Raw genomic sequence first — 19,133 nt, forward strand, 5'->3', positions numbered from 1 at the left:
CAACAGGATGTTGCCAGGGACACTTCCATAAGATATAAAGAAGGTTGATAGCTATAAAGACATTGAGTTGGACAAGGATGTTCTCCCTGCTGGAGGAGGTTACTCCCCTAAGGGTCTATAAATCTGGTATTTCTTGACCTGCTTTTGCCTGAGAACATGCTGGCGGAATATGATCGATGAGCGGAGGTTACCATCATGAGACAATGGAAATCTGATGGACATTCATTGATATCTTTCAAGGATTTTGCTAGTGTCTTTGCACTGCCGACTGTTCCACCATCTAAGCAAGGAATGGTTCACGACATCATTAAGGAACACAGTTTACTGCAGTTCTTGGTTAAACGTGGATGTCGTTGACACGATAGGAATTGATAATTCCACACAATACAGACATAACCAATAACACAATCTGACAGTCCCTTGCATTGTTTTGTTATATTCCATGTTCTATGTATATTGAACACTTGTGAGGATATGGTCTTTCAACTAGAGAAAAATGTGAGACCATACTTCTGATCACTCGATATTGATGTCACGTACGCTGCACACTAGTAAATGAGGATAAACCGATATTGAATACATACATATATATCTAGATGATACTGCTTCATACTTTATGGATTGGAAGACACTTTCTCCTCCTTCATTGATCGAGACTTAGCTCCATATAAGAGCACTTCTTTTAGCTATTACCGCCATATATGCGAGAATCATATAGTGACGCACAATCATTGACGGTCTAAAAGTGGCTTGGACCAACACAGACCTTCAGCCATGGCACGTGCTATTCCCAAGGAAATAGATATCTCAGAACACATCCGGGCTCACGATTCAGGAACTGCTACGCAAAAGCAGCCCCTTACTTCAGATCCAGAAATGGCTGAGGAGATTTTCGATAGTAGTAGTCCAAATGAACCGGTTCCACGGCTGCATGCAAAGACATTTCTTGCACTTTTTGCGGTTTGTTTGATCTACTTTGCTCAACTTGTCAGCGTTATTGGCGCGGGAGTGGTATGCTTACTTTCCTTTGACAAATGTTTCGTTACTATGTATTCCAGCAATGCCTTATTGAACGTGAATGCAGGCCTGTGGTAGCGCTAACAAGCAAGATAGCAAGCACAAACAATTGGATCCCACTTTAATGACACAAGCAAGGTCGTTTGGTTCCAAGGCAGCATCGGGCTATTTGCCGTCGTCCTCGGCCCTATTGTCTCTCAAGCTGCAGACTACTGGAACCGAAAATGGTTTCTCATCATCCCGACTCTGTTTGGAGCCGCAGGTAGTGCCATCATCGCCCGAGCTACATCCATCAACATGGTTATCGGCGGTTTTTGCGTTGCTGGTATCGCCTTCAGTACACAGCCCTTGCTTCACGTCGTCACCTCTGAGGTCCTGCCACGCCGTTGGAGGGGATGGGGCCAAGCATCTAACCTCGTCTTTATCACCCTTGGTGGTCTTCTTGGCCTCTTTGTCGGCGCTGCCCTCAACCGTTCAGGATCTGCAGGATCCGATGGCTTTCGATACTATTATTACATGGCAATGAGCTGCTTCTTCATCGCTGCCGTTGTCTGCATCATCGTTTACAAACCTAGGCCTTTGGAGACTCAGACCATGTTTACAACGGCTGAAAAGCTGTCAAGGCTCGATTGGTATGGTTATGCCCTCCTTGCAACCGGGCTAACACTATTCACCCTCGGACTTTCATACTTCTACAATCCATATCCATGGTCAAATCCGCACGTTTTCGCAATATTTACCATTGGACTCGCTATCAGCATCATTCTGGTTATTTACGAAACAGTATTCAAGAAAGATGGCCTTTTCCACCATGGTCTCTTCTCCCGAAACCGCAACTTCGCTATCTCATCTGTCTGCATCTGTTGCGAAGGTGTGGCTTTCACGGCCGTTAACATCTATTTCACCTACCATGTCAACACGTTCTACGAGAAAGACGAAATATTTGTGGCTATCCGATACAGCTTCAAGTATACTATTGCAGCAATCTTCGCATGCCTAGCAGGATGGTTTTGCATGGTCACTCGGCGGACACGTTGGCTCACTACCGTATCCTTCGCGCTCTTCCTTATCTTCTTTATCTGTATGGCTACAAGCGGCCGCGGACTCCGATCGAATCATGCTGTATGGGGATACACTGTTTTCCTAGGCGCCGCATTTGGCATTACGCTTACCACCCTTGTGACAGTTGCCCAACTGTCTACACCTCCTGAACTGATCAGTATAGCCAGTGGCCTGATAATCAGTCTCCGCGCCCTTGGAAATACAGTAGGGCTGGCCATCTACAATGCTGTCTTCCATGAAGCACTTGACAAGCTGTGGGAGAATGTTGCGCAAGCGGTTGTCCCTCAAGGCCTTTCTCCGCCAGACGTCCAGCGGTTCATTGCTGCCTTGGAATCCCACAATAGCACGGATCTCTACGCAATCCCGAACGTTACCGAGAGCATCATCCAAAGCGGGACCACAGCATTTCTTGACACATATGTTTGGGCCTTCCGATATGTGTGGATTACGGCAGGATGTTTCGTCTTTCTATCAGGGGTTGGTAAGCGTTCTCCCGGTTGCCCCAGCAACAATCTATGAGGCGATGCTAACATCATTTTGCATATAGCTGCGTCTTTTCTCATTGATGAACCGGAGCAGTTCTCAATGAGGATTGATCACCCAATCGAGGAAGAAGGTCTGTATGCACTATCTCGAGGGGGTGAGAAGCACCCTGTCTAAGACCCATCGCAAATGAGCATTCTCAGGGGCATCATCGCTCCAATACGATTGAATGAGCACGATTTAATGTTAAATGACAACACACATAGCATATCATGTGTAACAAGCACAACTATTTCTCCTTTCTTTAATTTACTCCATGAGCTGATGAACAACATGAGCTACCAGGGCCTGTTCTAAGTTTTGCTGTCATTATTGAGTGCTTATTCGTCACCTAGTACTTCCAGGAGTTTGGCTCACTGGAGAATGATACATTGCTTGTCTTTGATTCGGGCCTAAGAGCACGTGTGAGCAGCATATGTCAGACGCGAACTATGACATCACGCCAAAAGCTGAGTCGACAGCACGAGGAAGGAGAGGAAGGCTGGTCATGATGTGATATCCTGATCCGTTCAGGCATCTCTATCACTGTTTCTGATGTCACCATCAGCTTGCTTGCCAATTGGAGGTGGGAAATACGCTCTCTCGTAGCTTTCTTAACATTGACCGCTCATTAGAAGTATGATGGAGTACCCAGGTAAAACTTGCTGCAGGTGAGCCTTGAAATAAGCGGCTGGCGTTACATTGTTCTTGTAAAAAAAAGGTTGCAGAAATATCGGGAATCGGGCTTTTGCCCCAATCCGCTCCGTCTTGGATGGAGAGCCAGATAGGACAGGAACCCTATTCACAGTATGCTTATAGAAAACCTTACGGAGTACAGTGAAGAGCCATCCTAAATATTACGACACTGGAGAGCTCGAAACTTCTTTTAATAAAAAATGCTCCAGGTCTACCGCTATTTACTCTTAGCAACCTTCCCCAATTTTTTTCCAGCCATATATATACCTAAGCTCTTCTCCCAAAATATCCTACTCATGATAGCTACTCACCAGCGTATCGATTGTACGTACAACATCTTGCTGACTTGACTCGGGCGACGCAGCCAGTCTACCTCCTGTTAAATTCTGGGGGCATCAGAAAACTTCTATAGAAAATGATGAGCGGCTCATTGATCCTAGGCTTGCCAGGTTACTTACTCTTGCTCAGCCCGTTTGGAACATGGGAGCAACGAAGCCATAAGGAAACCTTACACAGTGTTTCTTCCTGATTACTTCGTTGACCAGGAATGACATTTTGGGTTAGCGCTGCGGATGCCGGCCTAACCCCTCTGTGGAACTGCAGCGGCATCAAAAAGTTCCAGACGCCATCCGGCAGGGAAAACCCGGTAAGTTTTCGAGATCATGCTTTTCTGTAATCTTTTTCTGCGCCTCAATTGTCCTATGTGGGATTTTTGCATCCGCATCTCATTGGGCGTCGGATCCTAAACTGTCCGACTTTGTTACAGAAGAGTCGCGGACCACTAGCTCCTCCCACTACTGGACTTTTTTGGTCAAGAACGGAATTCGCCATGTGGCGGGAGCATCTGACGAGCAAGCTTCTTTTGACCAGAGCCCACAGCCTCTGTGATCGGGTTTACCGGTATCGCATGTAGATGTGGACGATGTGTTTGCCGTCTCGCACAGAGGCTCAAGAGTGCTGTGTTATGGTCACTCGATGCTGTCAAGGTTGCCGCAATACAGGTCACACGAGCTTGTCGCCCACCATCGAAGCCTTTGGCCACACCCCGGCATTGATGGATAGCGGAGGCTGACTGCACAGCAGCATGGAGGAGTCGTCTTTAAAATGTGGTGCTGAAAATTTCTCCGGCTGTCATTGGCTCAGATATACTCTCCACCATTTCCCCATCGCTGGGCTGTGCACATCGCTCACAATCAGGTTCTCCGACTGATCCGGGCCACCAGAGACCAGCGGCCACAAGGTTCGACAAGAACGCGAGCAAGCGCATGTTTGCTGGAGCCTTGAACCCCTTATCCATCGCTTGGGGCTGGCGAATCAACAATGGGGTCTGTTGTGGATTTGTGGATTTCCTGGGCGCTCATAACAGCACCCAGCTTTGTCTCGGACCGTGTTCGGTACGCCATGGACACGGAAGCTTGCTGCTTTTTTGCAGGAAACATTACGCGGCAGCGCGATCGACTGAACAAGGAGTGTACGTACCGTCTACAGTCGAAATAAACAGCTTCGGGACGGATTGTATAGCACACTCCGGCCGCCATGCGGTCTCAGAATAGGCAACAATCCCAGGGGCAGTGTCAAAAGTGTCTATGCGCTTGGCTGCGACGCGTGAGCCTAGGTTTTGTGGCCCCTGCAAAACTCATTGGATGGTGGCGGGATTTGGGTGGCCAGCCGGCAGCATTGATTCGGCCAAGCCCTGAGATTGGGTGGGCTGTGAGCCAGGACGCGGGTGGGTGGTAAGCTAACAGCGACCGGCCAAGAAGCTAGCCCGCAGGCCAACCGGCAACGTTCTGAACCCGGGTGCTCATTTTTAGCGTGGGCTTCGGCCAACTGGACTCCACAAGCAGCGCCAACTAATACCCAGGGCCCGCCCAGACACGCAAACAGGTCCTGAGCGACTCGGCGATCCGTTCCATCGAGGTGCCTGTTTTCCGGGTCCTCTTTCCGGTCTCTTTCCGGTCTCTTTCCTCCCTCTCGGTGCCCGTTGAAGCCCTTTTACCACACCGGGTCTCACACGTGCGGCAATCTGGAACCTCCCAATTCCTCCTGTCGACAACCGCCCCGCCGTCCCTACTTATTCTTTCCTCCCCTCCACTCCTTCCACACCCAGGATGGCGATCGGCGCCATCTTAGAACCGCTCGTTGTGGTCAGCTTGCTGGCCTTCGGCACGCTCATCAATCGTAACAAATACTACTCGTCCGCGCCGCGGTCCCCGGGTGCGTCCCGGCCGTATCCATGGCAGCACCTCAAGTACAGCTCGGATGGCGAGTACGACGATGTCGAAACGGGCAATCCTCGTGAGGACGAGCGCGTCCCTCTGTCGATGCCCCTGAGCCGGTCTAGCAGCAGCTCTGGCAGGACCCTCGCCGAAGACGACATCTTCAAGCCGGTCTCGCCGTGGCGTCAGCGCAAGCTCAAGTTCATGGGCTGGGAGAAGGAGGTCACATCGCCGAACACCGAAGTCTTCAAGGACCGCCTGCTCAGCCGCCTTCTCCAGAGGTTCCCCTTCTTGGTTGAGGTTTGGTATTGGGCTCTGATCTACTGGGTACGTGAATTGTTTCTCGCGGCATTTTCGCGAGAGTTGGCATGTTCCAAGTCAATGAACGCGTAATTGCTAACCTGTCCCTGCTTCAGGTGTACCAACTTGGCCGCGCCTTCACCGCCTTGACCTTGAAAGCTTCGACCGTTGACACCGCACGCGAGCATGCCCTGCAGGTCATCCACGCCGAACAGCGTCTTGGCATTTTCATTGAGCCTGCCGTTCAGCAATGGTTCCTCCAGAGCCCAACTCTCATGCGCTGGACCAATCGCATCTACTCCTTCATCCACATTCCGGGCACCATTCTGTTCCTCATCGTCCTGTACCATGTTACGACCGCTCGGCCGCGACGCAAGTTACAGGAGGAGCAGGGCTGCCGGTCTACGCTTCCTGACAATTGGCGCGAGCTGGCGCCCCAGTTCGGCCCGGCCGTGTACGAGAGGAGGAGGCGGACCATGGCCATGTGCAACTTGCTGGCATTCATCGTTTTTACCTTCTGGCCGTGCATGCCCCCTCGCCTGCTGAGCGACCCCTCGTACAAGGGCCCACACGCCAAGGAGGCTAAGAGCTTTGGTTTTGTCGACACGGTCCACAGCAATGACGGCGACAGCAGCGTGTGGACTACGAACAGATTCTGTAACCAATATGGTGCGTCTTGCTGTCGCAGGTGTTTTCGATGCGCTTGAAACTTTGGACTGACAGCGCCTTATTTACAGCTGCTATGCCGTCTCTGCACTTCGGTTACTCGTTTCTCGTCGGTCTTACAATCGCCACGGTGCCCCTTCGGAAGCGCGGGCGCTTTGGCTGGCGCCGGCTTGCGATTGTCGCGATCGGCATGGTTTACCCATTTGTTATCTTGTCGGCGATTGTTGCTACAGCGAACCACTTCGTCTTGGACGCCGTCGCCGGTGCTACGGCTTGCATAATTGCGTGGAACTACAATGATCTTCTCCTCAACCTTCTCCCGCTTGAGGATTACTTCCTGGCGCTTGTTCGGATACATAAACCTTAATTGGGTCTCGATATTTTTCTGGACGGATAATTGCACCCGCTGCATGGTAGTAGTAATGCGGTGCTTTAGTTACGCCTCGACAGTTGTTGGTAATACCCATCTAATGAATGCCCTGGGTCCTGGGTTTGGTTTGGAACAGTTGGCTTTCTGCTAGAAGGACGGAAGACAGGGAGTTTCCGAGTTTTGGGCTTGTCACGGTGCAGGGCGGATACCACATGGATAAGCCGCTGGTCAACTGGGGATCGCCGGCAAGCGGAAGAATAGGTAGCGATGCTCAGTACCTAGTGATATATACTTAATTTCCTTAGAAGGGGGCTATCGTAGCGCTATTGCTTCTTCCTCTACTTCCACATGTCTATTCAATTCTGAGAATCACGCCGTCAGAGTCTCAGACCCCAGCTAAACTTGACAGCTGCCTCTTCACCGACAGGACCTCTCCTTTGGTGACCGAAAGTTCCAAACATGGTTGTCCCAGATCTACATGATCCACTTGTTGGGTGAATTTCACGGCAACTCCACTCTCCATGTGGAAGAGAGGGGCTGAGAAGATGAAGGGGTCAAGATCTGATGACTGTCGCAAGCGTTCGTAATCCGCGGTCGGGTCGATCCAGATCGGGCTTGGAGTTTTTTTGGAGTCTGTACGGGGTCGGCGACACGGTCTGGGTCATGTGTTGTTTGGCTAGAGCAAGCGCCCGATAACCCAAGCAAGCTACTTGAAAAATAACAAATACATCTCAACGAGCTCCTTGAAGCATACAATTAATATTCGGGACGCAGCTTACCTACCGTAGGTAAGTAGTCCCGAAGTTTGGGACGGGAAGGATTAAGTTCCAATAATTCGGCAGACTCTGTGGGATTGATTGGAGTCTGGGTCTTCGACAACCCCGTTACGTGGGCTTTGTCATCCATATTAGCACAAAAAGCCATGTCAATTGTATAATGCTAACCTTTGGCGAAGAGCAGCTCCATTCATACCGTGGTACTCAACACTCTGTCACAGCCCAGAGTTGAAGGCATCCGTCTTCATATGCATGCTGGAGAGTTTGCCCAAGTGTGCGTTTTGGCACCCTCGCCACACCAAAAAGCAGGCCCACCAGGTTCCATTGTATTTGATTGGCTGGAACTGGAAGACAAAGTCAGCTTTCGGGAAGCGGGATATGCTAGCTGACATTGCGATCTTGCACATCTGAGCATTTCCCTTAGAGAGGACGCAACGGCTGACCGAGTCAGCGCGACTCTAATCTAATGGAACGCGATGCCACGCTCAACACTCATGTGTCACGTCTGTCATGTATAAATGCCACCAGGAGCCTTTATGGATTTGTGGCGGGCTCTGTACTCAACCATCTCCCACAAGTTGAAGCTTGGAAGTGGTTATCCCGTCGTTATTGGTACAAGTCCCTCCTTGAGAGCTCTCACCATCATCACAACCAGCATTCTGGGGTCCCGCCTAGGCACGCTCTTAAAGTATTCTCAGCATGACAAAATTCACAATTCATGGTCACGTCTGTGGTCTGTATTATGCCTTGCCAGCTCCCAATCCCTGGCATACTCCTCTTCGAGAGTACTTGCCCCAGCTTTCCCTTTCGACTTACACCAAGATCGTATCCTATACCAGTCGGACAACCCTTACGCAAATCTTCGCAAATCCCAAAGACCAGGCGATCCCTGAGCTCCGATACACATTCCCGCTGTATGAGGGGGTCTCGGTTATTGGCTTTGTTTGCACCATCAACGATGACCGGGTCATTCGTGGTGTTGTGAAAGAGCGCTCCGAGGCCAACGCCGTTTATACCGCTGCTGTCAAACGCGGCGAAACAGCAGGTCTTCTGGAACAGCTGCCATCTGCCAGCGATGTCTTCACGACTACCATTGGAAATGTCCCGGCCAAGGCTACGATCAAGGTCGTGATCACTTATCTCGGAGAGCTCAAACATGACGGCGAGGTGGACGGCATCCGGTTCACCATTCCAACTGCCATCGCCCCTCGCTACGGAAGCTACCCCGGCCAAGTCCTTAACGCTCATTTCTTCAATGACAAAGCCGGCATCAGCATTGTTGTTGATGTTGAAATGCCAAATGGTTCCAACATCAAGAACATCCAGTCCCCGTCTCATCCCATCTCAGTCACAGTGGGAAACACTTCGGTTGGAGTAGCCTCTGGCTCCGAAATGTCCTTGCAGAAGGCTTCAGCGACCCTTTCGCTCGCAAAGTCCGAACTGGGCGATGACTTTGTGCTCCAGATCGTGGCTACCAACTCTGGGTACCCCGTAGCTGTCCTTGAGACTCACCCAACAATCCCCAATCACCAAGCCCTAATGGCAACTATTGTCCCAAAGTTTTCCCTGCCTCCTGAGAAGCCTGAGATCGTGTTTGTCTGCGACCGTTCGGGTTCCATGGCGACCATGATTCCGGCACTACAATCTGCTGTCCATATCTTTCTCAAGTCACTCCCTGTCGGGGTGAAGTTCAACATCTGCTCTTTTGGCTCTCACTACGAGTTCCTATTCGAAAAAGGATCACGCACCTATGATGCCTCCACTGTGGCCGAAGCAGTCCGTTATGTGGACAGCTTCCAAGCGAACTTTGGCGGTACCGAGATGTATCAGCCATTGGAGCAGACGTTCAAGAAACGTCTCCCTGGAATCAATCTCGAGGTGTTCTTGTTAACAGATGGTGAAATCTGGAAGCAGTCGGAACTTATCGACATGATTAACCGGTACGTGTCGGAGAGCAACGGCGCTGTTCGCGTCTTCACCCTTGGAATAGGGTCCACGGTTAGCCATGCCCTTGTCGAGGGTGTTGCTGCTGCTGGTAACGGCTTCTCACAAACCGTTGGAGACAACGAAAACATGAACAGCAAAGTCGTTCGGATGTTGAAAGCTTCCTTGACCCCTCATGTAAATGACTACACCATGGAGCTCAAGTATCACACGGAAAGTCAAAGCGAAGTGGATATAGATAGCGATTTCGAGGTTATCGAGAAGGTCATGGACGCTCTCGCTATCGAGGTTGAGGACCCATCCCAAAAGCAACAGAAGCAGGCAGCGCCCAAAAATCCGATTTCTCTCTTCGACCCGTCAGCCGACCCTGATGTTGAGAGAACCGACGCGTCCCTTGATCAGTCAGCGGGCGGCAAGTTCTCCCATATTCCTGCGGTTTCAGAGCCGAAGATTCTCCAGGCCCCGTTCAGGATCCCTCCTCTGTTCCCTTACAGCCGCACCAGCATTTACCTCTTGATTTCTCCTGGCGCGATCGATAGGCGACTGAAGTCTATTATCCTCCGGGGCACTTGCTCGCACGGACCACTGGAACTAGAGGTTCCCGTCACCGTCCTTGAAGATAAAGGTGAGACGATCCATCAACTGGCGGCTCGAAAGGCTGTCAAGGAACTTGAGAATGGATGCGGTTGGCTCTACCATGCCAAAGACTTTAAGGATGGCGGCAAGTTGCTGAAGGAGAAATACCCAGCCCATTTCGACGATATGGTGGAACGCGAAGCCGTGCGGCTTGGTGTCACGTACCAAGTTGGCGGCAAATGGTGTAGCTTCGTCGCTGTCGAGACTAATGGTGTGGCTTATGTTACTCCAGAGGGAGGGTCTACATCCCACACGCTCCCTAGCCACATGCTCGGCAGAAATTATAGTTTTAGCGGCACTGGAGGTTCCATATACCGTAAGTGCAACAGCTCCCACTCACATTCTTCATTCCGTGACCGAGCTGCTAAACCTAGTCTATTAGACCTTTCCATGCCGGTTCATGACAAGTCCGATTCGGACGAGGAAGCAGCCGAGGTAGAAACGTGGGGGCCATCGTGGATGCCAGCGTCGCCACCGCCCCCTCCTGCGCCCGCTCCCATGTCAGGGCCCTTTAGTAAGACCGTTCGCACGGCCAATGCCAATATGAACCGTATGTATCTAGATTGTCCCTTGCCCGACGGTCACAACCAACAAGCTAATCTTACCCAAACAGTTCTATCTCGTGATGGAGGATCTTTGTTTTCACATCCCCCTCCACCTTCGTCCCCATCGGTTCCCTTGGTGACCAGCAATGCTGTGTTTTCACAACAAAGTCAACTCATGGCTGGCCATGGAATGACGGCTCCTACTGGTCCGAGAGGCTTTCCTGTGCTCTCTTCTCGGAGAGCACTCAAGGCTACACAGAGGAGGGCAATGCCCAGCATTCCAAGCGGACTGGCTCTGAGCCGTTGCACACCTCCTGAAAGAGAGGTGAACACTCCAACATCAAGAGTTAGCAGCGATGTGCTGTTTACCTTGGTGAAGAAACAGGATTTTTCTGGCTTCTGGTGCTGGAGCGATGAAGTGCTCGGAATTTTGAGGTTGGACAGCCGGCAGAAGAAGGATGCGACTGCGAAGCTTGGCGGGAAGACCTCTTCGGCTGCTACGGCTCTGGTTTTGGCCTTTCTGCGGGTGAAACTCGCTGACCGGCAGGACGAGTGGGAGATGGTTGATGAAAAAGCACGCTCTTGGCTTGAAAGTCAGCCAGAGGTTATCAGCCTGGGAGGACTGGAGGTTTTCTTGGAGAAAGCAAAGGAGATCATGCTTCATCTTTAAATTTGGAGATATGTTGTGGAGGCAAATGCAGGATATTTTGAATCATTGCTCAAGTTATGAGGAGTAGCCTGTCAATTCCTGGTAGTCAAATAGAATGCTGTGATGAATTGACCATCGATCATTGTTCAGCTTACTTTGTCTCCTGATTTTCACAGACATCTTGAGGCCCCTCTCACGCATTTCCTAGACAGTCAACCAAAGCCTTTTCTCTAGACATCTGGGTCCACAAGAACTGAGACACAAAACCAAATAAAGCTTATGAATGTCACATTTGTTGACGCAAGTTGATCTTCCTCAAGTGGGTCATGCGGCATATTTAGAGGTCCCGTGGGTGACGGACTTCTTAACTGAAGCCATTAGGATGTAAGGATTGTGAGAACATTGCATCTACTTAACCTTGTTATGACTGAGTTGCACAGGCAATAGCTATTATGATATGTTAATGCTTACTCAGAATATTTTGTCAGTATTCACATTCTTCCCAACAACGCATGACACTCATCAGCAACAGATTTTCAGTACAACTGAGTATATCACCTGATTACCCAGCCAACAAATATTGGGCTAACTTAGAAAACAAAGCTTGAACTGAGGTCGAAAGTTGAGTGTAAGTTGGTTTTGAACCATGCAACTAACCTCAATGGTATGCGCAATAGCCAGTAGCATTGTATCACAGTTTGGCTAGATATATTGGCCGAACAATGGCAACCCGCATGCTTGATGCTCTAACATTATCTTACTTGTCCCACACTTGTGTCTTAATTCCCATATTTACCGTTCTTTCTTGAATCCAAGGAGTCAAAGAAGCTGATGCTTGGCTTCCACAACAGCTCAACTCCGTTCACCACGTTGCGAAGGTCACACGCCACGAGGTCGCACCAAATGACTGAACTGTACCACAATTTCATCCCCATTCTGTTCACTCAGCCATGTGGCCATTGAATGCCAATCTTGGCAACAATGCGGTGAAGAATTTGATCCTTCTATCATGTTTCTCACTATTTGAGCCCGGGAAGTTGCGGTAGGCTTCCACGAGTTTACCCAAGATGGCTCGACGCTGCGGCACTTACGTCCCTCAACAGATTCCTTCCTATGTTGGACTCCGCTCAATGACATCTAAAACACTGATGATACACTGATACCGGCTCGTTTACCGCCGATCAGTGCCGTCATTGCTTGGTTTTTTTAGTTTGGGGCGGGGGAGGGGGCTTAAATACAGCTGAGGCCCTTCGAAGAGAGGATGTTGAGGTGAAATGCTAAGAGGACCAAGCGCAGTCCAAGTTTTTTGCGAACAATCAAACTTTTCATTTTGATCAAGTAAAACAGCGCTAACAGCTCCATATAACTTTCTATTTTCTGGCTTTTAGGGCCTTTCCCCCTCCCTCAATATCCGTCATATCAGAATTGGGAACTGCTTTGCCCTTGATTCTGTTCCTCGAGGTCCTACATACACTGCCTTCGTTAGTTTGCATTCTGCAAGCTGTACAAGATGCTATCCCTACAACTCGTTCTTATATATTCCTTGCTCTCATGTCTTTCATGGGCTGCTGAGCCATATCAACTACTCGCCCCGCCTCTAGATACCCCATGGACCTCCAAGATCAGAACATCGCAACCATGGATGGAGTACCCGCGCCCGCACTTACGCAGAACTACATGGCAATCCCTCAACGGAATCTGGACATATCAGCCAGCTAAGGGTCCAGATGCCATCAACGCGCTTCCTCAGCTCCCTCTGGCCAAGGAGGTTCGCATTCCCTCCTGTATTGAGAGTGGCATTTCTGGCATTATGACCATGGGAGTAACTCACATGTGGTTCGGCACGACTTTCACCATTCCTCCTCATTGGAAAGATGGTCGCCGAGTCTTGCTAAACTTCGAGGCCGTCGACTATGAAGCTACTGTATACGTCAACGGGGCCAACGTTGGCTTCAATCGTGGAGGTTTTTCTCATTTTACTTTGGACATCACGAAGCATGTTGTTCCAAACAAGATCAACCAGCTGTAGGTGTCTTAAACCTTCCAAAGCCAACAAGGACAACTTCTAACTACCTTTTAAGACATGTATTCGTCTTTGATCCAACAGATGATCAAAGCATCCCCCAGGGGAAACAAACGAAACGATTGTCGCATATCTTCTACACCCCTTGCACTGGCATTTGGCAGACAGTATGGCTTGAGACCGTGCCAAAGAACTACGTCACCGGTCTTGACCTCAGTGCTGATATGAATGGGATTGGTAACAAACCAGCGCTACCAACTTTGGAGACTAGCCCTGCTGACTAGGATTCAGTGACTGGCATCGTTTACTCTCACAACAACTCCTCTACTCCCATTGAGATCTCGGTCACGAACTCAAAGGGAGATATTGTAGCCATCCACAGGCATGTCTCGGACCAGCTTTTCAAGTTCACCGTTGCGTCGCCCCAGCTGTGGTCTCCCGAGTCACCGACCTTGTACAATATTGCTGTGACCATGGGTTCGGACAGGGTTGAGAGTTACACGGGCTTCCGTACCATCTCGACCGGCGTGGTGAATGGAGTCAAGAGACCGTTGCTCAACGGCAAATTTGTTTTTTTGTTCGGCCCGCTCGACCAGGGCTACTGGCCCGATGGCATCTACACGCCGCCGACCTACGAAGCAATGATCTATGACCTCCAGGTCATCAAGCGACTGGGCATGAACCTGGTCCGGAAGCATGTAAGACGATATTATGTTATTCACTAAGAACGTCTTGACTCATTGATGTCGCAGATCAAAGTTGAGCCTGCTCTCTTCTACCATGCTTGCGATGTCCTCGGGCTTCTTGTTATGCAGGATATGCCCTCTATGAGGGTGTACACGAATGCCCGTCCCACGAATTCTGAGCAAGCCGAGTTCGAACGTCAGCTAGAAGTTATGGTTAATCAGCATAAGAACTACCCCAGCATCTTCACTTGGGTTATCTACAACGAGGGCTGGGGTCAGATTACGGACTATCATCCAGAGTTTCACCTCACAGACCGTATCCGCCAACTTGATCCGACGCGTCTGATCAACAGCGTAACCGGCTGGCATGATCATGGGGCTGGTGACTACCATGTAAGCTCAGGAATCACCATTATCGGCAACGTTTACCTGTGCTGACCTTCTCTGCAGGACAACCACCACTACGCCGAGCCTCAATGCGGCACACCATTCCACTCCCTTCCCTCAACGCCATACGACCCTAAGCGAATAGGCTTTCAGGGAGAATTCGGCGGTATCGGCCATCGCCCAGCCGATGCTAAGTACGTCATCTCAAAGAGACCTCCCGTTTCTCCTTTCGACAAGGAATGCTAACCCTAGGTCCAAAACCAACCAGCCTGTGGCCCATCCCGGACGCGGTCAACACCATCAACCAAACATATGAGCTGCATGGAACGATCGAGTCCTATCACTACCGCGCACACGTGCTTCTGGAGCTACTGCGGCAACAAGTCGAACAGTATGCGTGCAGTGGGGCCGTCTATACACAAACGACCGACGTCGAGGGTGAGGTCAACGGGCTGCTGACGTATGACCGGCGTGTGCTGCGCATCAATGAGACGCAGTGGAAGGAAGACATCAAGGCGTTGTATGCTGCTGCTAAGAAGAGGGCGTCGTGAAGTCGAGTGTTGTAATATTTTCTTGGGGAGGGGGGTATAGACTAACTCAGCTGGGAAGGAGGAATAGCGATGATCTTACTGATTGGAGGTGGTTCAACGCAACAGAGCATTTCCCTGAAAGCAGTGCCTGGTACATACGCAATGGTTTATCTGGCATCATCTTTCAATATTATAAAAGTGCTTATTGGTCAGAAAGTATCTGAATGAAATCGATAATTCGTTCGGACGGCTTACCTCAGCATTGCTCTTTCAAGCCTCGTCCAAGCTGTTTGATTCCATTGCTTTTGGGCTCGCCGGCGTGGGCAGAGAGGGTTAAGCGGGGCAAGGCGCGCCTCAGCTGGAGGGTCAGAGCCCGGGAACCGGGCGGCCCCGCGATAAGCGCGTGTTACTGAAGGCAGCCCCTCTCCAAGGCTCAGGGCGCACAAATTGTGGGGTTCAAACGCGCTGCCCAGCCAGGGACCCGCGTTGTCGACGCGTTGCCTGAGCTCTGGCCATCCGAACTTTTCTCCTAAGTGTTTGTCGATGACAATTCTCCGAGACAATGTCCCCGTGTGACAACCATCCATTCCTACTCTCTAAACAGTTCCTTAGGAGGTTTCCATAGCAATATCACAGTGACTGAACATCGAGAGGATCGAAGTGAAAAGGACGCTCAAGTCGGGTGCCACGTACAATTCAATGGGAGGGGAAGAAGCCTGCTCCCGCCTTGCAGTCGGTAGAACTGGACATCACCGGTGCAATCACAACACCATGCAGTGCCCTCCATGCCCTGCAGTTTTTCCTGCAAGTGAGACTGGTCCAGTTTTGTCTGACCACAAGAGTTTGCGTCTATAGCTTGGATTGTTTGCACGCTTGGACTCCATGCATCTTTCCACCACCTCGCTGCCGCATCATAGACACAAATCAACAGGACAACCGAATCCTCCTCCTCCTTTCCTTCCCCCATGCAACGCAACCAATTCCCAAATGCAGTGGACTGGATAGCGTGCATCTTCCCTCCCAAAATTACGATGTTTGCTGCGAGATGTTACTTTTGACCAAAATAGCAATAACGGAAGCTGCTGCGCTGCTCTGTTGAACTCCCGTAATGCAACAGGTAGGGAAGCAAGCTGGCAACGGTGTCGGTTGAAAGCATCAGGAGCGTTCGTTATGGTAATGAGCAAACGATGCAACAAAAGTGGTACAATTCTGTTGATGCCACTGTAACCAGCCGATGGAAAGTCAGCATCCTCTGTGGCGCAATTGGCTAGCGCGTCTGACTGTTAATCAGGAGGTTGGAAGTTCGAGCCTTCCCGGAGGAGTCAATCGCTATTATTTGTCTTTTGCTGTTATCCACTATATTTTTTTGGGACGCAAAGCACATACGTTCGGCCGTTTGGTGAACCCTAAGCGTCACAGCTTGGTCGTGAGAGAGGAGTATACCATTATCCTGGCGCCAGGTCGATGCTGCCACTCTGAAAGTGCGAACCAGCACACCAATGTATCCATAGCCGAGCAACTGGGGAAAAGAAAAAAAAATACAGATGCATTGAGAACTGCCTGTCTAACCTTTACTCGACTAAGCTGTTCCCTCGCTGACGCCAACCACAAACCTTCGCAAAATAAGAACAATGCCAATTCCAATACCGTGCGCGTCTGGTCTATCTCTCCAGGTATCCTCCAGACTCGATTAAGAAACAACCAATGGCTCGGAATCACAAAACCGCCGGGGCTCGCAAGGAGATGATGGGGGAACTTGTCCTCTAGTAGTACTTGCGGCCATCATCAGGAATGCGCAAACCGTCGACGGCACGGCCTTTGGGAGTGTTGCCGCAAAGCTCGTCAAATCGGGAGCCATAGACGCGGTCCCAATAGCGAACAATCGCGTCAAGATCGTCCTTCGTGTAGACTCCGCGCTCTTCGGGCCAGTCGTAGATAGTGTCTTTCATTGCGTTGGTGCAATGGGGATTGGCCCCGTTCTCGACGAGAGTCTTGAAAACGTTCCAATGACCGTAGCGGAGGGCTAGCAGCACGGGATACTCGTTGTAGTGAGCAGTGGGAGTGCTGAAGTATCTAACACGGGCAGCATCAGAGCCCAGGTTCTTGGCTAGATGCTCGACGGCAGCTATACACGAAGCGACTAGTGAGTATATGGTGATTCAAACACAAGACAACATGAGCCATCCTTACCGATGTCACCCGCCTTCGCTGCTCTATGGGCAGCAGTGGGCTCAATCGCGGCCCGGATAGGAGCATCTTCGGGCTCGTGCTCAGAATCGTCACTGCTGGAGGTAGATTCTTTATCTGGATAAGTTACCACCTGGGGCTCAGGAATCGCGTAGAAGAAGTCCGGAACATTGGGCTTGCGCTTCGGAGCAATATCAAGCAGGGTTGGATCAATAAGCTTGATGCGATCAGCGCGCCTTTTCTCAGTAGGAGCCATCTTGATGAACTAATAATTGGGGGTCAGAGTTGTTGGAAGAAAGCTATGAAAGTTGCGAATCTTGGAGTGAGAACTCACATCTTTTTGAGGAGCAGACAATGACGAAGTGTTGGCCATGATGAGTTTTGTTGTGAAGGGAAAGTATGTATGGGTATCTGGAGTGTCTGATTGAGGAAAGCTCGATTCCGATTGTCGGGAAAGAAAGGAAGGGAGCGGTCGTTTATATAATAGTGATCAGGATGGGTATGGGAAATCAGGCTGGTCATTAACCAACAGTCATTTGCAACTGCAATCACATGGAAGCCGTCAATATTTTTCAGGTTAACATGAATATCGAAAATCCAGGCGCATCACAAAATTAGCCCAACGAACGGGCTTGAGCCAGCAAGCTCAGCCCACATGGAAGCGGCAACCAGCTCGCCACCCCAGCTATTTGTGATGCGATGGATGGCTCCAAGAGTTTGGACAAGACTCGCTTACGTCTATATGTACACAGATTTCAAATAAGCCGAAATCTACGTGTAACACAGCGTCATAGGCGCTTAGACCCTGCATATCAAAAAGACGTTAAGTGCTGGGAGTGGATGGTAATGGGTACCGGGTTCCCAAAGGAAAGATAAATGGCAGCATTAATTCAATGTTGCCATTTACCTACTGTAAGTGTCACATTCTGGAGAATCCTCCGGGATCTATCACCACAACTGAGCAGGTTTCACCGATCCGGGCAGTGTGGCTTGTGAAGATAAGATGTATGTGCCACTGTTTAATTCTGATTCTGGTCTCTGTGGCAATGATGATGGATACTCCACCCCCAAATGAAGGCACAATTAAACAACTATTCCATTGAGAGAGCAGCTAGGAAGCTCCGAAATTGATCACTTGCTCTAGATGCCAAAGGTAGCTACTGGCAGGTTGCTGGTAGCAGGAGCAGCATCCAAAGTGAATGCCCTCGCTCTCTACATGCAGGGGCAACCTAATATTCTTGTGTTTTCCAGCAGCAGCGCCCGAGACAGTTGGCTTCGAGTGGGACCTGTACAGTCGAATTGTGAACCTCACATGCAAAATTATGTGAAGTTTCACATGATCGCTGCCTGGACAACCATTTCTCCAACATCTTACCTACGAACATTTCCTTGGCTGTGACGTCATTCGATGTCCCAGCTAAGAGCAAGTGACGTCACTATCCTCGACGCATCAAACACAGGTATAAGAACCTGGTGTCCCAATGTCCCAGGTTTGAACTGGGTATTGACTGTTATTCATACCGGGTGCTAGTATCATTTGAGCTGGTTTCATCAAATTGAATTCCAAATTGGTTATTACCCCCTGAGCTTCGAGTTCACGCTACAGTAAAAACATGCAATGTTTTAAAGTCGCCCTGTTTTTTGGAAAGTCAAAGTGACACAAGACGACCAAGCCCAAAATATATCCTTCACTAATGATTATTTTCCGCAGCAATTTCATGGCTCATTTTCCACATCGGTCTGTTTGCTCTTTTAGAGATATACTGCTCGATCATGGGGTTCGCGATGCTTTCCCACATCTCGATATCCTTCAAGCCGAGCAAATATCGAGGATTGTTCTTCGTACAAGGGTATGGTGTCTACAATCACAATACCTATATATGTCTGGACAAGCAGAGGACAAACATGTGATCATACGCTT

General features: G+C 50.0%; 5 protein-coding genes and 1 non-coding gene across 6 annotated transcripts; 5 read left to right on the top strand and 1 right to left on the bottom strand.

Moving 5' to 3' along the window:
* Window positions 1–1,314: 1,314 nt before the first annotated feature.
* CTHT_0003880 (uncharacterized protein) lies at window positions 1,315–2,739 on the top strand (the record flags this gene model as incomplete). The annotated part of the gene is made up of 2 exons (XM_006690870.1): window positions 1,315–2,560; window positions 2,627–2,739. 2 exons carry the CDS (start codon window positions 1,315–1,317, stop codon window positions 2,737–2,739), a joined length of 1,359 nt encoding a protein of 452 aa, XP_006690933.1.
* Window positions 2,740–5,405: 2,666 nt separating this feature from the next.
* CTHT_0003890 (uncharacterized protein) lies at window positions 5,406–6,846 on the top strand (the record flags this gene model as incomplete). Its single annotated transcript, XM_006690871.1, has 3 exons — window positions 5,406–5,840; window positions 5,930–6,482; window positions 6,551–6,846. The coding sequence occupies 3 exons, from the start codon at window positions 5,406–5,408 to the stop codon at window positions 6,844–6,846; spliced, it is 1,284 nt and encodes a 427-aa protein (XP_006690934.1).
* Window positions 6,847–8,324: 1,478 nt separating this feature from the next.
* On the top strand, window positions 8,325–11,420 carry CTHT_0003900 (uncharacterized protein; the record flags this gene model as incomplete). Its single annotated transcript, XM_006690872.1, has 3 exons — window positions 8,325–10,521; window positions 10,588–10,755; window positions 10,819–11,420. 3 exons carry the CDS (start codon window positions 8,325–8,327, stop codon window positions 11,418–11,420), a joined length of 2,967 nt encoding a protein of 988 aa, XP_006690935.1.
* Window positions 11,421–13,037: 1,617 nt separating this feature from the next.
* On the top strand, window positions 13,038–15,046 carry CTHT_0003910 (hydrolase-like protein; the record flags this gene model as incomplete). Its single annotated transcript, XM_006690873.1, has 7 exons — window positions 13,038–13,046; window positions 13,111–13,424; window positions 13,481–13,659; window positions 13,714–14,120; window positions 14,175–14,501; window positions 14,559–14,689; window positions 14,764–15,046. The coding sequence occupies 7 exons, from the start codon at window positions 13,038–13,040 to the stop codon at window positions 15,044–15,046; spliced, it is 1,650 nt and encodes a 549-aa protein (XP_006690936.1).
* Window positions 15,047–16,273: 1,227 nt separating this feature from the next.
* On the top strand, window positions 16,274–16,347 carry CTHT_0003920. Its single transcript has one exon. It is a non-coding gene; the product is annotated as a tRNA-Asn (tRNA).
* A 441-nt stretch (window positions 16,348–16,788) lies between these two features.
* Window positions 16,789–17,585, bottom strand: CTHT_0003930 (uncharacterized protein; the record flags this gene model as incomplete). Its single annotated transcript, XM_006690874.1, has 3 exons — window positions 16,789–17,150; window positions 17,216–17,477; window positions 17,547–17,585. 3 exons carry the CDS (start codon window positions 17,583–17,585, stop codon window positions 16,789–16,791), a joined length of 663 nt encoding a protein of 220 aa, XP_006690937.1.
* Window positions 17,586–19,133: the final 1,548 nt, after the last annotated feature.

The sequence above is a fragment of the Thermochaetoides thermophila genome, assembly GCF_000221225.1.
Source record: "Thermochaetoides thermophila DSM 1495 unplaced genomic scaffold scf7180000011806, whole genome shotgun sequence".
NCBI classification, from domain to species: domain Eukaryota; kingdom Fungi; phylum Ascomycota; class Sordariomycetes; order Sordariales; family Chaetomiaceae; genus Thermochaetoides; species Thermochaetoides thermophila.